The 12,983-nt window shown below is 55.3% G+C and overlaps 1 protein-coding gene across 4 annotated transcripts in view; it reads right to left on the reverse strand.

Annotated features, from left to right (window-relative positions):
- Positions 1-12,654, reverse strand: part of KIFC3 (kinesin family member C3) — a 35,070-nt gene extending 22,416 nt beyond the window's left edge. For 2 of the 4 annotated variants that reach the window (XM_055552233.1, XM_055552234.1), the window contains exons 1-4: positions 12,568-12,646; positions 7,978-8,185; positions 5,278-5,420; positions 1,431-1,569 (exon numbers count right to left, since the gene is read on the reverse strand). In XM_055552233.1, coding sequence (XP_055408208.1) covers positions 1,431-1,569; positions 5,278-5,420; positions 7,978-8,143 — 448 coding nt within the window. In that variant the 5' untranslated portion in view covers positions 8,144-8,185; positions 12,568-12,646. Of the gene's footprint in view, positions 1-1,430; positions 1,570-5,277; positions 5,421-7,977; positions 8,186-12,567 lie in introns of all 4 variants that reach the window. The other 2 variants (XM_055552236.1, XM_055552235.1) reach the window with 2 other exon arrangements.
- Positions 12,655-12,983: the final 329 nt, after the last annotated feature.

Here is a 12,983-nt window from a genome sequence, read left to right on the forward strand (position 1 = left end):
GGCTTCTGCTCTCTGTTCTAGAGAGTGCGAGGTCAGATGGATGCTTCCAGGCCAGCACCCGGAGCTGCCATAGACAGCATGTGACCAGCACGGCCCTGTGCTCTCTGCAGATTGCCATGGGGTGGCAGGAAACGCTCTCGGCTCTAGGTCTAAGAGCTGGCACTGCCACTTCAGAGCCGGGTGGGAGGATCCCTCTGGGGCTTCCCTTGTGAAACAGGGACCATGGTCCTTGTCCAAAGAGGCAACCTTGGGCAGGCACCTGGAACCCATGAGGGGTGCGCGGGTGTGTTGCCCAACAAGACTGGAATAGCCCTCCTTGCTGGAACATGGCTCATCTCACCCTCAGCTCACAGCCAGGGGGCTTCATCCTAACCTTGGCATGGTGCCCATGTGCCAAGGGAGCCGCAAGGGGCCTGGAGAGCATTTACTGGGGAGGAAAAGACCTTGAGGAAGCTAACAGAGAACAGCAGAGAAGGGAGAGATGCGATTAAAGGAGAACTTAAAAGGGGGCTGAGGGACCACTGCACCATCATAGTAGGTCAGCTGTCCATCCGCATTCTCAGAAGACAGTTTCTTTCTCTGAGACCCTGCCTGGACACTGCCTCTCAAGGGCACCCAGGCTCGGGGAAGCTCAGCCCCGGACCCACAAACAAGAGTCAGACCTCTGGACTGGCTGGACAATGGCCCCGATTCCACAGCCTGGCCAGACCCCAACACCCGGCCCCAAATGAGTGCTGGGCCCAGACGGGTGAAGGAGGCCCTGGATCAACCTCAGAGAAGGGGGTGGCTCCTTCCACCTTGCAAGTTCAGACACAAATCAATCTCTGGTGACAGGAGGCGGCAAACAAGAGAAAGGCCAGCTCCTTTCCCCACTCACTCTTGGCCTTCCCCTCGGGCTTCTTGAGAATGCCCTTCCCCAAGAGCTGCTGGGCTCTGGGTTCCTGCTGGGGAACTCCACAAAGGGGGCCCACAGAATCTTCCAGAACTGTCAGTCTCGCCAGAAAAGACTGGAGCCATCAGCTCCTCTTTCCCAGCCTCGACACAGCAGAGCGAATTCCCGTCCTAGGGCCTCTGGGTCCCTGACGGACCCACAGATACACAAGTGGAGGGGGTCAGGCCTCTCTCTGCAGGCAGTGGCGTCTTCGTGGCTGCCACCCTTGCCCTCCTTTTGACAGGCGCTGGGGAAAAGACAAAAAAGCAGGGAAATTCAACCCCAGCGTGTGCTGGCCAATGCTGCTTATCACCGGCTGGTGCCCAGCGGCACCGGGAGGAGGGTGTCCCTGGAGTCAGGATGGGCAGGCTGGGGTCTCCAAGTTCCATGTCAAGGCGGCCACTCCAGGCGAGGAGGACAATGTCTGGGGACAAGAGCCTCCCCTCTGACACCAGTGTTAGCCAGGACTGTGCCAGGCGGGTGGGCAGACTTCCTTTACCTGTTTTCTCTACATTCATGGTGCCACCAGCTTCCTGGGCCTCCCGGTCCCTCCTGGGGGCCGGCGCCTGCCTCTTCAGGGGCTTCTCTTCTTTCGTCCCCTGACTCTTGCTCTCGCACCCCTTGTCCTGCAGGGCTTGCTGCCAAGACACAATCAGAATCCTCACGTGAAGAGGGGGGATCGCAGTGGGGAGGGGACCCCCGTGGAGCCTGAGGATGGCGCATGCTCCCGGAGCTGGTGAGGCCCCCAGACCTAGCCAGTCCACCCCTCACCGTGTGGGTAGATGGGAACAAGGAGGCCTGGAGTCCGGAAGAAAACGCGCCCAGATCTCACAGCGAGAGGGAGCAGTGAGTTCCCCTGGCCCTCATCGGCAGCTGGCCCTCAGGACCAGCAAACAAGGTTCTTGGGCACATAGAAATCCTCAGGTGAAGTTCAGCTGGCCGGCCTGTGAGCCCTGAGCCGCCAGTGCAGTGGCCTGCTTGCTTCAGGTGAACCCTCGACCCACCATTCGCAGGCCTGTCCAGCCCCAACAGGCACACGGCAGTCTCAGGGCAACAACCTCCACCCGTGACGTCAGCTGCCTCCATCCCCCTGCAGATAGCACCCAGCCTGGGACTGCCAAGGAGCGGGCACACAGGTCCACATGAGCAGGGCAAGGCCATGGTCCATGTGCAGGCATGGCTATCCGGGACCATGAGACCTTGTCTCCAGGAAGGAGGAATCAAGGCAAAGAAGGCTGGAGGAGAAGAGACCAGTGAACTGGCAGGGAGATGAGGCGAGAGGCAGAAAGAGGCTTTCAACCAGAGAAAATCACGTGCAACTCACACAGGACGACAGGTAAGGTGTGAACAGAACCACAGGTAAGGCGTAATCCCATTTAAGGATAACAGAAATAAAAGAGGCTTGCCCCTCCCTCTCCAAATCTGGTTTCCTCTGGAGGCTGGGTGATGTTACAGGGGTATCATCTAAATTTGGGGGGTGGGCTTCCTTGGCGGCTCAGTGGTAAAGAATCCACCTGCCAATGCAGGAGATGTGGGCTCAGTCCCTGAGTTGGGAAGATCCCCTGGAGGAGGAAATGGCAACCCACTCCAGTATTCTTGCCTGGAGAATCCCATGGAGAGAGGAGCCTGACAGCAAAGAGTCGGACATGACTGAGCAACTGTACACACATGCAAACTCTGGGGAAATCAAAAAAAACTTGTTGCAAGATAAAGTGGGGAGAAAGGAAAGGCTTTATGTTTCATTCTGAACCTTTCTGGCATTTGCATTTTTAACCTTGTAAGCATCTGTGGTGTTCTGCTTTGTTATCTTTGATAACAGAAGCTATCCAGAATGGGAGATTACAGGCACTTTTTGGTGTGTCTTTGTGCCTACCTTATTCAAAACAAAAAGACAACTGCTATGTTTAAAAAATATTCCAAATCTAGAGTCGGAAAGGCCTGGGTGTGAAGCCTGACTCAGGTGAGCTGTGTGACCATGGGCAAGTTACTTAATCCTCCCTGAAGCTTCATCGTCCCATTCTTAAAACAGAAACTCCACTTTCTACTCCAGAAGGAATGGTCGTGAGCATGTCTCGTATTTAGGAAAATTCCCGCCGACTTAATTTTATCCCCACCCTCTGACCAACTGCCACACCAGCACGAGCAGCCTTGTCACTGGCAGCGGCAACAGTGGCAGCTGGAAGTTTCCATTTGCCGTCCAGAGCAAAGGTTACACTATTTCTGGCCTGTTGGCCAAGCCACAGGAAGGGCAGACAGGCCCCTGGGGGTTGGGAATTTCTGCAGCCTCCAAACGAAGCGACTCGGGTTTTAACTGCTTGAGAAGCTGGTGGGGGAAGTCACCACGCCCACCAGGTCACTTCACTGGGTCTGGGTCCCTGTTTGAGCCTCACAACCCCCATCTCGAAGCTCCTGTAAACATAATGAAGCTTCACAAGCCCAGAAGAACACGCATGTGGAAACTGGTGCCTGGAGGCAGCGTCTCACATCCTCAGTAGATCTGCTGACCCCAGGACTCAGCGGCAACCACAACCCAACAGCCCATAATCAAAATTCAAGAACAGAGCCTCCACCCAACTCAAGGCTGCCTGTTTCTGACCACCTCCCGATTTAACTACCAATGGCTTGAGTTCGAGTAAAAAAAAAAAAAAAAAAAAAGATTCTCCAGTTTTTTTAACTGTTCCTGCACCAGACCTGCATTTCTAGCAGAACTTACAGTTAAAAAAACAAACAAACAAAAAAAAAAAAACGGACCATTCAGTTCTATCTTCAGATGAACCACACCAGAGGGGATGAGAAAAACCAAGAAGCCCAAGACTATTTCTGAAGCAACAAGCAAGGGATTCATGTTCAGATCAGGACTTGAAGCCACACGTTCAAAGGGCACCCATCTCCCGCACCCACCCTGCCTTCCATCTGCATGGGTCCCTTCAAGGTAGCCCCTGTCACGCACAATCTTTCTCATGGGGAGGGGCCTCGGCAACACCTCCAGATAACTCTGATCCATCATCCTGAGCCATTATGTCAACGTTTGCCCATCCTGGCCTCTCTGCTAGCTGCCGGGTCCATTTCTTTTTGGCTGTGTGCCAGCAGTCTTCTAACACAGAGTAGGCACTTGCAGAAATATCTGTTAACAGACGCATCCATTTAAAAAATTACAAGGACTTCCCGGGCAGTCCAGTAGGTAAGACTCTGCACTTCCAATGCAAAGGCCTCAGGTTCAATCCCTGGTTGGGGAACTAAGATCCAACATGCTGTGTGGTGCAGCAAAAATAAAACCGCAGAGCCTGTGCTATCCTGAAACTGCTCAAAGTTTTAGGTGCACGAATGCATCAGTATTTGTTTAAGGAGCTCTTTGCAATCAGAAACAATACAGAAGATCAGTGAGATAAGCCCTGAAGTAGAATATTATGCGGCACAGTTCTCTATATATTGACAGGCATGAAGAAATCACCAAGACTTACTGTTGAGGGAAAGAGCTAGTCACAGAATAGAAGGCAAAAATAAAGAATAAAAACTGTATAAACGCAATCAAGTAGTTGTAAAGAAAAGATAAATAAATTAAGAGTGGATTTCTCAAAGACACAGGACCACAGGAGACATTCAGTTTCTAGATATTACATGCCACATGTGTGAGTTCTTTATACCATTTTTAAAGCTGATCATGTTCAGACCCCAGCTTGCTGTGTGACCAGGAGCAAGTCACTTAACCTCTCTGAGCCTCCTTTACTTCACTCATAAAACAGTAACTATGTCTTGGACTGATGTGAGACATATAATATATGCCACAATGTCTGGTATAAAGCCAGGATTCAGTAAATATTATTACTGCTATTAGGACGTCTTCATTCTACAACCAAATACTATACATATAAATGTAAAGTCAGTGTTTTGAAAGTCCCATGATAACTGACTTGCAGTGATGACTGCAAGAGAAAAGAAATCAAGTTTTGGTAAAGTCCTCACTTTAAATGAGGAAATTTAAGTATCACTGCCCCCATGGATTCTTATGCCCCAGTGGGAATATACAGCTCCCCTAAAATCCTGCCCATCTTTCTAATAGCTTCTCACTGAAGGCCCCACATTTCCCACTTTAACACTTCAGTCAGGGCGTGGCTGAGAAGCTCCTGTCATCTCCTGTGAGATTTCCCACCAGATAACCTAATAAAGCAAATTGTCCCGTGTAGGCAGGCTCCCAGTGGGTGTGCTATGAGGAGCTTGGCAGGAGGTGTGAGACCCGTCTCCTTTGTGGCCTCCTTCCCCAGAGGAGCCCAGCGGCTGGTATTCAAAGGGCCATGGCACACCTGCCCGGCTAGACACCTGGCTTTTCTGACAGCCCCTGGACTTACCTGCAGGGTCAGGTAGAGCCTGTGGGGGCTCCCGGGGCCAGCCCAGTCCACGCTGAGGGCTCGGCACTGAGCCAGGGCCGGGCGAGCTGCACTTCGGGTGCCCGAGTCCTCGTCACCGCCAGCCGGGCTATCTTTTCCACGCCCTGTCCCAGGACAAGAGGAGACAGGTGAGATGCAAGACGCTGGTTGGAGGCTGCTGGCCAGGGATCAGTGGCCAGGGCTGAGGCTTAGCTCCCCTTTCACACACTCAGGGCTGTCCAGGCACCGCCAGGAGGGACTCACACGCCCTTACATGCCTGCCTGGCACAGAGGGCACAGAAGGCCTGGCGCTGAGCAGGGGCTGCGCTCTTTCTTCACCACAAACCGCCAGGGGATCCTCTGCAGGAGGTCACCCAAGACCTCCCCCCGGAGGTTGCGGCTTCCTCTCCCTCCATGGTGGCCTTAGGGCTGGCACGTGCCCACCAGCAACCCACTACAGAGAGCAGCAGAAGGAAGCCGACGCCACCCCAGCTGTGCTAATCCTCACAGGAGATACACCCCGGGGCCGTGACCTCATTACCAAAGCCGCCTCTAGGTGGCAATTTCTCCCCTGCCTTCATAAAGAGCAACCCACAGTGGGTGGCCTGGTCCTCGCAGCCTTCAAAAGTGCATCCAGGACCAGTTAAAGCACATCCTCTCGAGTCTCTGACACATCGCCTCCCTCACCGGATGGCAGGAGAGGGCTGACTGTGGCTTCAATACCCCATTCACCCCTAATCCCCAGCCCTCCACCGCAGCTTGTGGAGCTGGACGGGATGGGAGAGGGGACTCGCCTCAAGGGGCAAACTATAGAGTCCCCACCCTGGGGTGCTATCACATCCTGACTGCCAGCCCTGGACCAAGTGCTTTCCAGGCCTTGTTTCCCTTCCTGATCCTCAGTTTCCTTGTCAATACCATGGGCATTAAGACCCAACTTCAGTCATGTGATGAGGATTAAATGGGGTGACACATGCAAAGTGCTCACACAGAAGGTAGTCATCAATGCAGACCGACAGCTCCTTACAACAACCCAGAGAGGTGTGAACCGGAGGCCCGGAAGGGTTAATAATATGCCCAGGGTCACCTGAAGCCAGTGTTCCAATCCCATGTGCTAACCCACCTTCTGCTTGCTGTCCCTTCTCAAAGTGGCAGTATGTGGGTGGGTGGGGGGTGGGTAGAGGGGCCTAGGGACACCCATACTGGCTGAAACTCTACCCAGTGGCAGGCACCATGCTTGGCATTTCACACACAGGATTTCATTGGACCTTTGTCTTAAATTTTTAAAGTGGATAAAAGTCTGTATGGTCATATAAGCTTCATAATACTAATTTAAGAGAGCAATATGCACATGCAGGACTGGAAGGAACTATATAAAATGTTTAGTGACAAGCTTCTAGGTGAGTCTTCTTTTTTATACCTTTCTGTGTTTTTTTTTTTTTTTTGGCTTTCCAAGATAACATGTTTTTGTTTTTCAATTCTTGCTTTCTTTTTTTTCTTAAGCCAGAAAAGCAATACTATTCATTCATATTACAGTCTTAATCCTTTGGACAATCTTGCAGAGTAGAGACCATCTTCAGCTCCTTCCAGACAACTGGGGCCACCTGATTCAAGAGCCCAAGCTTTCCCAGGAGGACTCCAGGGTGAACCCCAGCCTCACTGTCCCCGAAGAAGAGACCGTGGAGGGCAGCGCTTTGGCTGCCACTGATGGTACAAGTGAGGTGGGAGACAGGGAACTGGAGCTTGCTATGTGCCCTCTCTGGGCCTTGGTTTTCCCTTCTGTACAAGGAGGGGCTTGGCCTTATGTCCCAGAAGGGATCTGCTAACTCAGACAGGCTGGCCCTCTACAGCCCTCTCCCAGTAGGTCAGGAGCAGTCAGACAGCAAACTCCTGAAGGCCCCCCGCCTGAAGACACACCCTCTGCCCCCACACTTCCAGGAGGACCTGCCCAAGCCAAGGCTGGCAGACACCCAAGGGCAGCTCCCCAGGCCTGATGATCTAGCCCCCACCGGGAATCACAGAAGCCGCCCACTTCTTGATGTTGGCAGCGCCAGGGGACATGACCCAGAAAGGAGAGCCCGTGTTGACAGCTCCCCCAGGGGGAGGGAGGGCCCAGACTCGGGGACTCCCTCACTACCCACCTGCTGTCGGGGCCACCTTGGTTGGCACCTAAAAGGAGCGCATGGCACCCACCCTCTGCCAGGCCACGATGGGGAACAGCCTTTCGTCCACTCCGCGCCATCCGCCGGAGAGCCCCGGCGGGATCAAGTGTCGGCACCGCGCAGGGCGCCGGGCAGCTCTGTACCTACCTTGTTTACCAGCTGCGGGCAGAAACCGGGGCGAGACCACGAGTGCTCGGCCGAGGACGGGCGGATCACAGAGCCACAGCGACCCGGCAGGTCAGGGAGCGCGTGGCTGTCCGCCGCGTTCCCCGCTCCGCGCTACAGACTGCGTTAACGTTTAACTCGGCGTCCCGGGCCGGTCTTTACAGACGGGCGGGCGCGGGGCAGGAGCGCCCAGAGAAATTGACGCCCTGACTCCACGCCCGGCTCGCGGGCTGCCGGTACCCTGTAATTACCTGACAGCTCTGACTGAGTCTAGGAACTTGCGAGAAACCCCAGTCTCATCGTTGGTATCTGGAGGAAGGAAGGGAAATAAAGAGGCATTTTAAAAATGCGGACTCACCAGTTCTCAACCTCCCCGGGCCGGTGTGTGGGAAAGGGCGGGCGGCCGGGCTGGCTGGGGCGGGGCGAGCCATCCCCGGGTCGGGCTCCCCGGCCCGGCCCACTCGCCACAGGCCGCGCAGCGAGGGCGTGGCTCCCAGGTTCCACGTCCTGCGAGACGGGACCATGGCCCGGCGGGGCTTAGTAGCCTCCTCCGGGCACCGGGCAGCCTGCGGAGAGAGCAAGAAAAGCGAGATTGAAGCCCGCTGGCCGGCACCTTCCCCCGCCTCAACCCCAAGCAGATCGGAGACTGCCATCTGCAAGGGTCCAAGGGTCACCTGTTAACCCAAAGTCCCAATTCCAGTGTCCCCCAGGGACCCCCCTGGGCTCACGCAATGAAACAGGGCCTAGCACCATTTCAGGGTGCTCATTAAGGAGAAGGGAGGCTCAGAGGTGGGCAAGGAGCCCACCAGGTGCACCTGCAACACAGTTGGAGACCCCACATCTCAGCCCTCCCCTCGAGCCTGGCAGTGCACAGACAGGGCACAGCCCCACATGGAGGCACCACCAGGGCCTCCAACAGCATCTCCATGAATCTATTATGAAGGGACCCTGACTGTGGCCCTGACAAGTCAGGCTTATATACATCAAAATTCTCTTTAAATCAGCTCATTCATGTATTCAACTAGCCCTCACACTGTACTACGGCTGGCAGACACCCTGCTAGGACTCTAGAATACAAAGATTCATTCATTCTTCATTTAATAATTATTTACCCAGTACCTGCTGTGTACCAGGCACCTGCCTGGGGTCCTCTTTGATCAGCAGAGACATGGCCTCAAAGCTCCCTGTCAGGAGGGAGGTAAACACTTCAACAACCCTTCACAATCAGAACAGGAGGTAAGGACGCTCCAGGTGGTATGGAGAATGGGGCTGGGGGTGGGGAACACTGGTCTGGGTAGAAAGCCCCATAGGGCCCTTATGCACTGAGCAAATGAACAGGACAGACATAATTTACTTTACAAGTCTTTATGGAACACCTATTGTGTGCAAAGCGACTCTGAAGGCATTTAAGGTGATACATCAAGCTACAGTCCCAGACTCAGACAATAAGTGATGCCATGTTTGAAAGAAGCCAAGTCAGCTCGGAGAGGTAATGTGGAGTTTGCTTTGGGTTTAAAATGGAATTGGAGGCACCCAAGGATTTCCTAATGATGCCACCTGGGCTAGAGACCACTCTCCCCATCCCTCACTGCACTGATTGCTTTCTACCAGGCTGCTGCTACTGCTGCTAAGTCACTTCAGTCGTGTCCGACTCTGTGCGACCCCATAGACGGCAGCCACCAGGCTCCCCCGTCCCTGGGATTCTCCAGGCAAGAACACTGGAGTGGGTTGCCATTTCCTTCTCCAATGCATGAAAGTGAAAAGTGAAAGTGAAGTCGCTCAGTCGTGTCCTACTCTTATCGACCCCATGGACTGCAGCCTACCAGGCTCCTCCATCCATGGAATTTTCCAGGCAAGAGTACTGGAGTGGGGTGCCATTGCCTTCTCCTTCTACCAGGCTATTTAAAGCTATTTAAACAGTGTCCATTCCCCCTGACCTTCTACGGTTCCCCAGGGTGAGTCCCACGGCACCCAGCCTGGAGCAGCAGCTACATCCACACCAAACAGCTGGTGAAGGCTTGCTGGGTGAATGCCTTGATAGGAATGCACACGAAAGCCTGAACTGAAAGCTTGGAAGACAGCAGGGCTAGAGATGAAATCACTGAGTTGAGAGGCTGATGGGGGTCATCGTGCTAGAGGTGAGGATCCAATCGTCAAAGGTAGCGCAAGATGAAAGGCAACCAGGGAGGACAGAGGTGACTCCGAGTGGGAAGGAAAGCTGGAGAATGAAGGTCAGAGGTGGCAGAAGCAACAGACAGGTGCAGAGTCCTCAGAGGTGACCGGGAGTGAGAAGGAGAGGATGGTCAATTACCAGGGAACCATGCCACGAGTAGATCAAATTGGAAGAAAGGTCAATGGAGCAGAGCAGAGGGCAGGCCTGGGAAGGTCTAAGGTAGGGTGAGGGTGGCTAGAGGAAGCTGCCACTTCCTTCTTTTTGGAGAATTTGGCTAGGACGGGAAAGAGAGGATGTGGAATTTAGAAAAGGAGAGATCTGCACATTCTGGGTCAACAGAGGAACAGGAATGACTGAAGCATTGAGAGGCAAGAGAAGGAAGAGCCCAAGGATGGGTTGCCTGAGGTTTGCAGAGCTGAGCCCTGGAAGACTGCCAGGCTCTTGGCTAGAGAGTCCTGGTCTCTGCCTTCCTTGATTAAGGAAGACACCTTGGAGGAGGAGTCTCCTGGATGCCCTCTCCCTGGCAGGGGTCAGGACTGCAGGCGCAAAGGGCAGAATGGACGTTAATGCTGCCTATGGGCAGCTCCGCTGAGGAAATGGAGATGGACCAGTGTGGAGTGGAGACGTAGTCAGACATCCCCTTCTCCAGGCTACTCAGTACAGAGCTGGGCACACAATCTGCCCTGAGGATCAGCTGTCCAGTAGGTAAAGAAGGAGGGAGTGAGACAGGCTCCACATGCATGCTGAGCTGCTGGAAGGTGAGATGGCAAAGGGCACTGAAGGTCGATTTCGAGGTTGAGGGAGACTTTCACATGCCTCTGGGCTTAGTTGTGTTGGACTCTTTGTGACCCTTTGGACTGTAGCCCACCAGGCTCCTCTGTCCATGGGAATTCTCCAAGGAAGAATACTGGAGTGGGTTACCATTTCCTTCTCCAGGGGATCAACCCTACCCAGGGCTCATCCCAACTCAGGGATCGAACCTGCGTCTCCTGTGTCTCCTGCATTGCAGGCAGATTCTATATGCGCTGAGCCATCAGGGAAGCCCCGAGAGGACTTTTAAGGAGATCAGCTAAGCCTGAGCGGCAGGGACAGAAGGACACATTATTTCTTGGCTTTCAGGAAGGGAAGTTGGGAGGCCGGAAGATATCAGGAAGAAAGAGGAAGGGTGTGTGCAAGATCCTGAAGAGGAAAAAGTAGCTGAATTTAGCAGTCTGTGGGATGTGAGAGTCAAAAGCATCAAGGACTTTCAAACAGCCCAAGACTGGAGACTCAAAGACCTAGGTCATAGGACGGGGTGATGGGGGCACAGCGTGGTTACGACCAAAAGCTAGTTCAGAGCCCGGCTGCGCCACTTAGTAGATGTGCAACCCTGGGAGAATGACTTTGTCTCTAAGCCTCAGTATCTCCATCTTTGAAATGGGAGAACTCTACCTTAATAGGGTTGGTGTAAAGTTTGGACAATACACATACACATAAAGAACAATACTGACATATACAAAGAACCCTCCCCCCCGCAAATGTAATGTTTCAGTGACCTATGTCCAGCAGTGGGTGATCGCAGGGGCGGGCTGCAGTAGAGCCCCATCGACCTCTCCTTGTTTAGGCCAGGGTGGCAGAGGTGCAGCCCCCTTCCCCCAGACCAGGGTTGCTGCAATGATTGGGGGACAGACTTGACAACTGCCCAGAGACCACTGCCCAGGAAACATAGTCTCCGTCTTCCTGGGAGAGGGGGCAGAAGGTCTGGGAGGGTGGACAGGGGCTGGACCTCCCCTGCACACAGTCACACGTCCTGGGTTTCGCAGGTCAACCCAGATTTCAAAGCCTCTGTTCCTTGGTGCCCAGAAGGAAAGCAGAACTCATTACCCCCACATCCCCTCAAGTCCAGTCACAGCAAATACAGGGCCCCATTCTCAGACTGCATTCCTCGCAAATGACTCTCTGGTCAAGGAGAGGGCTACTTTTATCAAGGGCATGGGGAACAGCCTGGGCCAGCAGAGTTGCTCACTCAGCCTCAGGCGGACAGAAAGCCAGAGAAGGCGAAAGGCCAGGTGTGGCCAGGACCCCCAACCTTGAGACAAATGTGTGTGGGGGGGGGGGAGCTGGTGACAAATGGTACTTGAGAATTTAAATACAGCTTCCTCTTTAAAATCTGCCAGGACCAGGCCCTTCACTGCGCCAGAGTTCCGCTCTAACTCACAACAGGGTGCTGACAGAGGTGGCTTGGGCTGGCCCTCCCAGCTGGGAACCCCTCCCCACCAGGCTGCAGCTGTCAAAGGCTCAATTTCTCCACTGCCCAGGGGGACGCCGGCCCAGGCCCTCCTTCCTAACCTGCGGCTAGCCCACCCCATCCCGGCCCTGCGAAGGGGAAAGTCAACTGCCCAAGGGACCTACGCGGTGGGAGGGCTCGAAACTGCAGCGTTCAAGGGAGCCTTGCGGACCCGGGGACCTCGGCCCGGGGAGGGGGCGGCGCTGACCGGCACGCGGTTCCCCGGCAATCTCCGGCTTTCCCGGGCCATTGAAATCGGAAAGGGGGTCCCGAGGCTGCTCGCATTCCAGGGGACGTGTCGCCCCCATGCTCTGATCGGCTCCGACTGGACAGCGCTGGGGGCGGGGGTTGGGGCGGGATAGCGCAGGTCTGGGTCTCCCGGGCCCGGCCCTCCCCGCGCCCCACCTCGGGATTGGGCAGGGGGATCCCGGACGCGACACCCCGAACGACGGGCTGGGCGGAACCCGAGCGCCCAGCCCTCCCTCTTCCCGCCCGAGCCCCGGACTCACCGGCCTGGCGGAGGCAGGATCCCGGCGTCGCCGCAGCGCCCGGGGCTCGGCCCGGCCCGGCCCGCCGGCGGGAGGCAGCTCCACGCCACCGCCTCCTTGGCCCGCCCCGCTCCCGCCCCGCTCCGGCCCCTCCCGCACACTTTCCACAGGAAATGATTAACTCGGGCCGCGGCGCGTTCCCATGGCAACCGGCTCAGACCCCGGCGGGGGGCGGCGGCACGCGCGCGCGCTCCCGCGTGCACACACACAGAGACTCACACTCTCACGCGGGGCCGCCCGCTCGGCTCAGACCTTTCTTCTGGGTCTCCCGGCGCTCCGCACAAGCCCGTGCACACGTGCGCGCTCACCCCAGACGCACACGAGCCGTCCTACGTGCTCACATACAATACAGGCGGCTCTCACAGGTTTGCGCACAC

The sequence above is a fragment of the Bubalus kerabau genome, chromosome 17 (assembly GCF_029407905.1).
Source record: "Bubalus kerabau isolate K-KA32 ecotype Philippines breed swamp buffalo chromosome 17, PCC_UOA_SB_1v2, whole genome shotgun sequence".
Classification (NCBI taxonomy): domain Eukaryota; kingdom Metazoa; phylum Chordata; class Mammalia; order Artiodactyla; family Bovidae; genus Bubalus; species Bubalus kerabau.